Source organism: Oncorhynchus mykiss, chromosome 20 (genome assembly GCF_057628025.1).
Source record: "Oncorhynchus mykiss isolate SJ-2025 chromosome 20, ASM5762802v1, whole genome shotgun sequence".
Classification (NCBI taxonomy): Eukaryota; Metazoa; Chordata; class Actinopteri; order Salmoniformes; family Salmonidae; genus Oncorhynchus; species Oncorhynchus mykiss.
This window is the reverse complement of record NC_143041.1, coordinates 9,630,393-9,641,188: the sequence shown is the minus strand read 5'-3', so window position 1 is coordinate 9,641,188 and position 10,796 is coordinate 9,630,393. Positions and strand designations below refer to the sequence as shown.

The window sequence follows — 10,796 nt, the reverse complement described above, 5'->3', positions numbered from 1 at the left end:
CTGTCTCTTTTCCTGCTCTCTCTCACGGCTAGGTACCTCTCCAAGGGACGGAGACTGGCCCAGAATCACTGTGTGTGTGTCGATCGGCGAGGGGTCGATGAGCACACTAATTGGAGCGTCTGCCTGGGCGCGTTAATATGTGTGGTGTGTATTGTAGTGTATGTGTGCTGGTGTATAAGTGTGTGCCACAATGCTCAGTCCCATTGAGAAGGAGCAGGGGCAATTTAAGACTTTGCTCTGGATTAGTGGGATTACAGGCTGAATCTTAAACTCCCCCTCCACCCCCCATCAGGACAGGGACACATGCCCCCCTTCACTAGGGTTAGGGTTGTGGAGATATCCACACGGACTCAGTGGTGCCTATGTATGCCTCTGATCTGGGTTACTTTAAAACATTGCTGCAGCAACCTGTCCCTGGTGTAATTTACAGTGAAATAGAGTATTGGGAAACATAGGGGCAATCAGCAGGCTAGTTAGTTAGTCACATGGCCCTCAGTCAATAGTAATTGAGCACTGCCAGTGAGTTGTGGTATATACAGTATGTCAGTGCATGTGCAGTACATGAATTCAAAACGAAAAAGGTTCATCACACATACAATCCGGATAATTGAATTACTGATCAGAGGAGGGTGTAACAATAAACCTACACAAAATAGCAGGGGGTTAATGAGAGGGGTTCATTGTAGAGAGAGACTTTTATTGGAGATGAGGGACTTTATGGAGCACAGCGACAGGGCTACTGTGAGAGTAGTTTTCCGTTTTTCTTCTAAATGAAATCAGTAATAACATTGTAATAGCATAGTAATAACAAATGAATGTAGTAACAGTAATAAGACATGGCCTATAATTGGCCTAAATACTGTACACTAGTGTGTATACTAAGACATCTACATAAATGATTTATTTTCCAACAGAAAACAGCAGAAGTGCAGAAGTACCCATGTCATATTTAAGTTAAAGAAACAGCACAGCCCTGGTTATACATACAGGGCCAGGTGAATTATTCTCCAGCCATACTTGTATCTCCAAACTCTCATCTTACACCTCGCTCAAGATGGTCACTTCACATGTATAGAGTAATAAGGAAGAGCAAGTGAGAGCAAGTGACATTATACAGGTCACTGAGCCTGAGGTAAGATGACCCACCCTGGTCGGTAGGTACCGGGCTATTTGTTCATTCAGCAACATTGGCAAAACATTACGTTGTTTAAAGCAGAGACCGACGAGACCAAAACGACAGCAATATTCAACCAAGTCATTTAGATACTGAAACAAATGAATACAACTGCGAGAGTTGATAGCTGCGGAAACCATCATCATGTAACAACAGCCTAAATTGAAGCAGCTGGTGACTCAGTGTGGAAGTGAAGAACATGTGGAGATTCCCAACACTAAACAAACTGTGGAGTCTACAACCAACATTATTATTTCAGAAAGAGTAGAATAAGATGCAGTCTTACCTTTCAAGTCCCTGAGAAGATGAAGGAATACACTACAGAGCAAGTGCCTCTAAGTAACACTCCTCTCACTAACAGTAATGTGTAACATGAGAGCAGGGCCTGTTTGAAAATGCAGGCAAAGCCCAGCAACCAGATCCAACAGCTTGTGTCATCATGATGTATTTTGTTTTGTGTGAAACTGAGGAGCAGGTGCACAATATTGAAATGGGGTAAAATGGTGACCATTTCTACTTATTCATGAATTTTCAATGTGTAGTCAATTTGCAAAAAAGCTTGAGTTAATGTAAAGTCAAAAAAGTCTAAAGCATTTTAGTCTAACTGAATTGAATTTAGGAACTTGACTGTAAATGACTAACAACAAACCTTGCCATGCATAACATAAAATATCCATCATGAATGACTTATAATGTATCCATTTGTTTACAATGTGTCGAGTAACAATCCATCATAAGCCGAGAAGCAACACTAAGGTTTTTTGACGTCACACCAGCAACAGCTGTGCTAATCGTCCCGGAGGTTACAGAGCAATGGTAGATGTTCTGAGAAACAAGGGACTTTTTGGTAGTTTGAGTCCTGTGGGTTGTGAATATGGAGGTCGAGAACGGGAGGTGGATAGGTGTCAAGTACAAAAATGGAAAACAGTATTTCAGTAGCTTTGAAGAAAGTGGAGAAGTTCAAGAAACAAAAGGGGACAAACCTGGGACAAGAGAGGATGTTGAGAGAGAAGTACAAAAATGGAAAAACTTAATTTAGTAGCTCAGAACTTGAGACTGATGAGAGTGACATAGAGTTTGAAGGAGGAGCGGATTCGGAGCTGCTGAGTTTGATATGCCTGTGAAGAGTGGGAAGAAAGGAAAGGATGACAGAGATGTTTCTTTCCCAGTAGGAGTGAGATTTTTTGTAGAGAATGGATCCTTGCCTTCTGACTGATCCATATCTGGTGTCAGGTTGGGTGAAGAAGAGTTTGGGGACTGTTGAGTCAGTGAAAGTAAATTGAAGTGGACTCGTGATGATTTTTTCAGTTTCTTCCGTCCAGAAGGAGCAGGCGCTCTGCACCACACGCCTAGGGACAAGAACTGTGAAAGGAGTGATAACTGGGGTGGTGTTAAGGATTGAGGAGGATCAACTAAAATGGAAGACTCCCGGTGTCTGTGACTTCCCGCAGTTTGGTGTGACGCAGACCCGGTGGAGTGCGTGGTGAAACAGAGAAGACACTGTCTATCCTGTTAAGTTTTGATGCTGAGTCTTTACCCGACAAAGTCCAGTTAGGATGTGTCAGTTATCCCATGAGAGCATTTGTCCTGAACCCAATATGGTGTTTTAAGTGCCAAGCTTATGGTCATGTTGCAGCAGTGTGTAGGAGGGAGATTCCTAGATGTGAGAAGTGTGCAGGAGGGCCTGAGACAAAAGAATGTGTAGTATCGGTGGGAAAATGTGTGTGTGTTAACTGTAGGGGACCCATAGTGTTGGAGATTAGAAGTGTCTGGTGAGAGAAAGACAGGTTGAGGTTGCCAGGATCAGCTCAGTGTCATATGCTGAGGCAGTAAAGAGAGTAGTAGAGGAAGATGGGTCCAAGGCGAGGGATCCTAAGAGGCTCCCTTGTGAGTAGGCAGAGGCTAATAGAGAGTGAGAGGAATAACATGTGCTTCAGAAAGGTTGGTTTATTAAGGTTGGTGTCCTCCCAGGCAGCCGGGCTGGTGTAGGATCAGATAGGGCCAAGTAGTGGAATAGTGGTGAGGTTTTAATAGGTGTAGGCTTAGTTGACAGGGCAATTATTCTTCCCTTTTCACCGGCCTAACACTACAGTACAATAGGTGGCGGTATATGTAACTCTCGGTTGCGATCTGCCAATTCAAATGTAAAGTAGTAGAAGAACAGCTGCGCTATAAAAAAAAATGTTAGAAACGTTAGCCACATGCTACGGAAGTTTTCCATTTTGTATCGCAAAGTATAATGGATTTATAGTCCAGTTGGGAGCGGTAATGCGACATATTGGATGCCAACCGCTGTTAAACTCCACCGATCTGACCGATGAAGAAGAAGAATGCTACGGAAGTGAAGACACCCACACCGTGCAAGAGAATGGTCCAAGGAAGTTAATGAAGTCTACTGCAACGCTAGTTAAGGCACACATTTCAATGATGAATTGTACATCCCACAAAGAGGGTAAGTAACAAGGTGACTCGATTAAGTCATGATTAGATAAGTAGCTAACTCTCAGCTACTGTTCAACTAGGCTAGCTATGGCAGTGAAATGTCGAAGGAAGGAAGCAAGCTAGCTGCTAAGCTAGCTAGTTAACCTGTCGTTGCTAACCAACCTGAGCACCTGCGTCTTTTAACATTAGCAAAGGTTTAGTGTTATTCGTGATCATCGAATAACACCAATAATTACATCTACTTACACTATGATGATAAGTTAGCTAGCTAACGTTAGTTATTTCTAGTCAGTCAGTGCTTGACAGCCAGTTATCTAACAGTAGGCTGTTTCCTACAATGTTCCTGACATGTTTCCTACTCTGACAGGTTAATAACAAATGGATTTCCTCACACTATTTGCTATCTATGTGGGGGTTGTGCTGACCTGCATTGCCTTGGTTTGTAAATATTCTGGTCAGCAACAAAGTCCTTTTGGTTTACTTTTCGACTCGGTGACAAAGGTAAGAGACTGTATCAGAGTACGGCACTTCTCGAAACGTACACAAAGTGGTGCTATAGCGCCATTGTAGTTATAGCCATAACCATAGAGATGTTCATTTATGAAAGTATGCTCTTATTTTGTTTGACAGGTAATAGCACCTTGGACACCACTATGGCTTCAAAGCTTTACACAGAGGACCTTGCACATGCTATTTCATCAACGGTAAGTGAACAACCTGGAATTCACAACTTTTTAAATGTTTTTATTTTTATTTGTATTTTTTTAGGGCTGTCCCGAATAAAAACAGTATTCTGTTATTTCAACCAATCGACTGGTTTAAAACGTGTAGTTTCCCATATATAGACACACCCTATGTGTTTTAATAAAATCAACAAGGCTATATGAAGTCTACTGAGCTTGTCTGACGCTTTAAGCAGACAGTGATTAAATAATTAAGACACACAAATGACTCGAGGGAGCCAGAGAGAGCCTAACCTCAAGAAAAAAACATGTTCCCGAACTACCACCTCCCACTACTGCTGGACTTGGCAGATTCTGCCATTACCCTCCCAAAATCGTCGGAAATGGGCTACACCAGGGGTCAGCAACCTTCTACATTTGGAGTGCCAATTTATTTGACCATTTCTACTGATCTGCGTGCCAGTTATGATTTTCACATTTTTGTGGAACTGTTTCATTTGTTTTTTAATAAAGTATTCGTATCGCAAAATCATTGTCATGTGTGATTAATAATGAAAATGAGGCTATACAAATCTAGAAGTAACTTCTATTGACATTGCCAACTATGTAAAAAATAGCCTACATAAAAAAGCCAACAAATTAAAACATTGCAGCTTGCAGGTAGAACTATGGGGGTGCCACTGATCTTTTTTATAAATCACAGACCTGGCTGAGGTATCCTGAAAGGATATTGATCTCATCCTGTCAGTAGAGGATGCCTGGTTATTTTTTTTAAATGCCTTCCTCACAATCTTAAATAAGCATGCCCCATTCAAGAAATGTAGAACCAGGAACAGATATAGCCCTTGGTTCTCTCCAGACCTGACTGCCCTTAACCAACACAAAAACATCCTATGGTGTTCTGCATTAGCATCGAACAGCCCCCGTGACATGCAACTTTTCAGGGAAGCTAGAAACCAATATACACAGGCAGTTAGAAAAGCCAAGGCTAGCTTTTTCAAGCAGAAATGTTCTTCCTGCAACAAAAACTCCAAAAAGTTCCGGGACACTGTAAAGTCCATGGAGAATAAGAGCACCTCCCAGCGGCCCACTGCACTGAAGTTAGGAAACACTCACCACCGATAAATCCACTATAATTGAGAATTTCAATAAGCATTTTTCTACAGCTGGCCATGCTTTCCACCTGGCTACCCCTACCCCGGTCAACAGCACTGCACCCCCCACAGCAACTCGCCCAAGCCTTCCCCATTTCTCCTTCTCCCAAATCCAGTCAGCTGATGTTCTGAAAGAGCTTCAAAATCTGGACCCCTACAAATCAGCCGGGCTAGACAATCTGGACCCTTTCTAAAATGATCTGCCGAAATTGTTGCCAGCGCTATTACTAGCCTGTTCAACCTCTCATTCGTGTCATCTGAGATTCCCAAAGATTGGAAAGCAGCTGCGGTCATCTCCCTCTTCAAAGGGGGGGGACACTCTGGACCCAAACTGCTACAGACTTATATCTATCCTACCCTGCCTTTTCTAAGGTCTTTGTAAGCCAAGTCAACAAACAGATTACCGACCATTTCGAATCCCACCTTACCTTCTCTGTAATCTGGTTTCAGTGCTGGTCATGGGTGCACCTCAGCCACGCTCAAGGTCCTAAACGATATCTTAACCGCCATCGATAAGAAACAATACTGTGCAGCCATATTCATTGACCTGGCCAAGGCTTTCGACTCTGTCAATCACCACATCCTCATCTGCAGACTCGACAGCCTTGGTTTCTCAAATGATTGCCTCGCCTTGTTGACCAACTACTTCTCTGATAGAGTTCAGTGTGTCAAATCGGAGGGTCTGTTGTCCGGGCCTCTGGCAGTCTCTATGGGGGTGCCACAGGGTTCAATTCTTGGACTGACTCTCTTCTCTGTATACATCAATGATGTCGCTCTTGCTGCTGGTGAGTCTCTGATCCACCTCTACGCAGACGACACCATTCTGTATACTTCTGGCCCTTCTTTGGACACTGTTAACAACCCTCCAGGCGAGCTTCAATGCCATACAACTCTCCTTCCGTGGCCTGCAATTGCTCTTAAATACAAGTAAAACTAAATGCATGCTCTTCAACCGATCGCTGCCTGCACCTGCCCGCCTGTCCAACATCACTACTCTGGACGGCTCGGACTTAGAATATGTGGACAACTAGAAATACCTAGGTGTCTGGTTAGACTGTAAACTCTCCTTCCAGACTCGCATCAAACATCTCCAATCCAAAGTTAAATCAAGAATTGGCTTCCTATTTCACAACAAAGCATCCTTCAGTCATGCTGCCAAACATACCCTTGTAAAACTGACCATCCTACCAATCCTCGACTTCGGCGATGCCATTTACAAAATAGCCTCCCAATACCCTACTCAATAAATTGGATGCAGTCTATCACAGTGCCATCTGTTTTGTCACCAAAGCCCCATATACTACCCACCACTGCTACCTGTATGCTCTCGTTGGCTGGCTCTCGTTGGCTGGCCCTCGCTTCATACTCGTCGCCAAACCCACTGGCTCCAGGTCCTCTACAAGACCCTGCTAGGTAAAGTCCCCCCTTATCTCAGCTCACTGGTCACCATAGCAGCACCCACCTGTAGCACGCGCTCCAGCAGGTATCTCTCTGGTCACGCCCAAAACCAATTCTTCCTTTGGCCGCCTCTCCTTCCAGTTCTCTGCTGCCAATGACTGGAACGAACTACAAAAATCTCTGAAACTGGAAACACCTATCTCCCTCACTAGTTTTAAGCACCAGCTGTCAGAGCAGCTCACAGATTACTGCACCTGTACATAGCCCATCTATAATTTAGCCCAAACAACTACCTCTTTCCCTACTGTATTGATTTATTTAACTCTTTTGCACCCCATTATTTCTATCTCTTCTTTGCACATTCTTCCACTGCAAATCTACCATTCCAGTGTTTTACTTGCTATATTGTATTTACTTCGCCACCATGGCCTTTACCTCCCTTATCTCACCTCACTTGCTCACATTGTAGATATACTTATTTTTCTACTGTATTATTGACTGTATGTTTGTTTTACTCCATGTGTAACTCTGTTGTATGTGTCGAACTGCTTTGCTTTATCTTGGCCAGGTCGCAATTGTAAATGAGAACTTGTTCTCAACTTGCCTACCTGGTTAAATAAAGGTGAAATAAAATAAACATTGGTTATGCATGGCCTTTCTGCAAGGAACTTTAAAACATTGTATCAACTTGGTCCATTCAGCCCTGATAACAAACTTGCAACATTGTATAAAATATGTTGGACCCTCAGTTTCCCTCACCAGTGAGCTCTGGACACACACAGTTGTAGGCTATTTGTACAAGGATAATAATTTCAGGTAGGTCTATTATGACTTTTCCACCTGATAAGAGAATTACATGTTCTTTCTCTTTTACACCGACCGAGTGGTTATCGCAAGGGAGAGAGCTGGAAAGATTGAGGAACTATTGTCATCCTCAATGGATGTAGAAAAATAAAAATAACTTGCTGTTTTGAGTTGAAAATATATATTTTTAGAAGCTCTACAGCTCATTAGTGGTGGTGAGTTAAGACAATCAGAAATACTATCAGATCCCCAAATGGGCACATTTTATAAGCCTATATTTGATAACTCGTAAATGGAATGAAACAAACCTAAACTTGTTTCTCACAAGTGTAGACTAGGTTGTGTGCTCTGCAAACAAAGTTGTCATTTGACAATAAGAATTGTAAAATAATAATATGACATTAACAGAATTACAGTAACTGAACAAACATTTTGTAGATTAGAAATTATGGGAATTAAAGGGAAATGTACTACTGGTGTGCCATCCCTGCAATGGTTTAGTCCACAGGTGTCAATCAAGACATGGCAGAATTTAGTTGTTTTCTTTGCAACTTCCCGACTAAAAAATGATCTGTTGAACAACAGCCTGTTGACTAAATGGGGTCACTCTAGTTTTGAAAATGTATTTTGAAAATATATATATTTTTTAAACACAGTCCCTCTGATTAACTGTCTGCCATTGTCTCCTCATAGGAACAGAATGTTTATCTATCTCCATATCTTACTGGAGGGGGCCGTGTACACAGAGTTCACCTATGAGGTGTTTGGATACTGCAGGGACATGGACACCACTCTCTCTAGCCTATCAGTCCCTTATGTTCTACTGGTGGTCAAATCCTGCTTCTTCTACCTCTGCATTAGAAGGGAACCTGGTAAGTCAACTATAACACATGAGTAGGGCCCATTTGGTAGACAGAAAATCACAACATAATACATTATCTGAAGTGAACGTTCTGTAAAGTTTCCTCCTGAGGAATATCATGACACCTGAGCAGGCTCCTGCTAGTACTTTAATAAACTCTTATGGATGCACATTGTATTGTGCAATACAATCCCACCATGAATATAATTAAGTACGCTCTTTCTCTGTAGGTACAGTTACAAAGAAGCGCCATGCTGGTCAGCTCCAGGTATACCCATATGACAAGAGGATGTTCCACCCAGGAGTCTGCTGTCCAACGTGTCAGCTGGTCAAACCTGCTCGCTCAAAACACTGTAGTAAGTAGTACAGATTGGCCTTTGGCTTTTAGTCGCAGGCATTAGTTCTAATACTGTACCTCTGAATGTCTACTATATAGGCATAGTACAGTCTATAAACTTTACTTCTCAGAACAGCGTATAACATCCTAAGATGCATTGTTACATAATAATGTATAACTGCTACTATTATTGTCTCTAAACTGTATTGAATAGCCAATGTGTTCCCCTTGTTTTGTCCAGGAGTCTGCAATAGGTGTGTGCAGCGCTTCGACCACCACTGTGTCTGGGTCAACAACTGCATCGGCGCTCAGAACACCCGGTACTTCCTTCTCTACCTGCTGAGTGTGTGTGCCATGGCAGCAGACATGGCACTACTGACGGTGGACATGTTACTGCACGCTGTGGTGCGGTCAGGCATCCTACAAGCCCGTTACATAGATGATGATGGGCAGCAACAGCAGGCAGGGATGCTCTTTGTCATACAGGTGAAAGACTGGACATACAGACACACATACAATGATATCGGTGCCTGATGTTTACATGGAGTTAGTATTTCCTTCTGCCTGTTTAAACCCAGCAAGTCTGATTTAATTAATTTAAATATGAATGTCATGAATTAAATCCTATCTAGTTCCATTAATGTGCCACAGAAATCACTACACACTTTGTCTCAGTTTACAGATGTACTATTTATTTTTTTATATTTTAATTTAAATTCACTTCCCACATATAGACTGAGTGTACAAAACATTAAGAACTCTTCCCTCAAGCTCATTTTCGCCTCAGAATAACCTCAATTTGGCAGGGCTTGGACTATTCGACACCTTGTAGTAAGCGTTCCACAGGGATGCTGGCCCATGTTGACTCCAATGCTTCCCACAGTTTGGCTGGATGTCCTTTGGGTGGTGGACCATTCTTGATACACATGGGAAACTGTTGAGTGTGGAAAAACCCAGCAGCATTGCTGTTCTTGACACAAGTCGGTGCGCCTGGCACCTACTTACATACCCCATTCAAAGGCACTTAAATATTTTGTTTAGCTGATTCACCCTCTGAATTGCACACATACACAATCCATGTCTCAAGGCTTAAAAATCCTTATTTATGCTGTCTCCTCCCCTTCATCTACACTGATTTGAAGTGGATCATAGCTTTTACCTGGATTCACCTGGTCAGTCTCATGGAAAGAGCAGGTGTTAATGTTTTGTACACTCAGTGTATATTTCCTCTGCCTCTCCCCAGCACCTGTTCCTGACCTTCCCCAGGATCGTGTTTATGCTGGGCTTCCTGGTCTTCGTCTTCCTGCTCCTGGCAGGCTACACCATGTTCCACTCCTACCTAGCTCTGGTCAACCAGACCTCCAACGAGTGGTACAAGGGACGAGGGAATGTCTGCCAGCACTGCCACCCCTCACCTGACCACTTCTGTGGTCTGCCAGCCTCTGACCAGTCCAAAAGGTGGTTCTATAGTAGAGGGGTGCTTAGAAACCTGGGGGAGATATTTTTCCCCCTCCGTCCCGTGCAGAAAAAAGATAATTGAGTTCAACAGAGGCAGTTTATAGGCCCACTAGCTACAGTACTGAATGTTTGTCATTTGTATTTATTTTTTAAAGATATGGTTGTTGGTATGTGAATTTTGGGGGATCTTAAATATTTTTCTAACTGGCAATAAAGCTTCTGTATACACCTTTTCCCTGTTGTCTGTTCCTTGAGATGAATTTGCAGATGGTCTATGCCTATCAAGTTTAATTGTGTATTAGAGGAAGCAAGGATGCATATCATGCCTTCAGGTAATTCATTTTCATTCAATGCTTGCTGTGTATACACACATGCATTTGGAGCTTTGCTCGCTGCTTGCACAACATACCCAGCCATCACCAACCATGTCTTGTGACATCTGGAGATGTTTTAAGACTAAAATGAAGACATCTAAGACTGTCTT

General features: G+C 42.7%; 1 protein-coding gene across 1 annotated transcript; it reads left to right on the top strand.

Annotated features, from left to right (window-relative positions):
• The first annotated feature begins 2,841 nt into the window (after nucleotides 1–2,841).
• On the top strand, nucleotides 2,842–10,545 carry LOC149974353 (palmitoyltransferase ZDHHC4-like). Its single transcript, XM_090212148.1, has 7 exons — nucleotides 2,842–3,626; nucleotides 3,984–4,117; nucleotides 4,247–4,320; nucleotides 8,349–8,527; nucleotides 8,748–8,873; nucleotides 9,096–9,340; nucleotides 10,098–10,545. Exons 2-7 carry the CDS (start codon nucleotides 3,995–3,997, stop codon nucleotides 10,392–10,394), a joined length of 1,044 nt encoding a protein of 347 aa, XP_090068274.1. The 5' UTR covers nucleotides 2,842–3,626; nucleotides 3,984–3,994; the 3' UTR covers nucleotides 10,395–10,545.
• The last annotated feature ends 251 nt before the right edge of the window (nucleotides 10,546–10,796 follow it).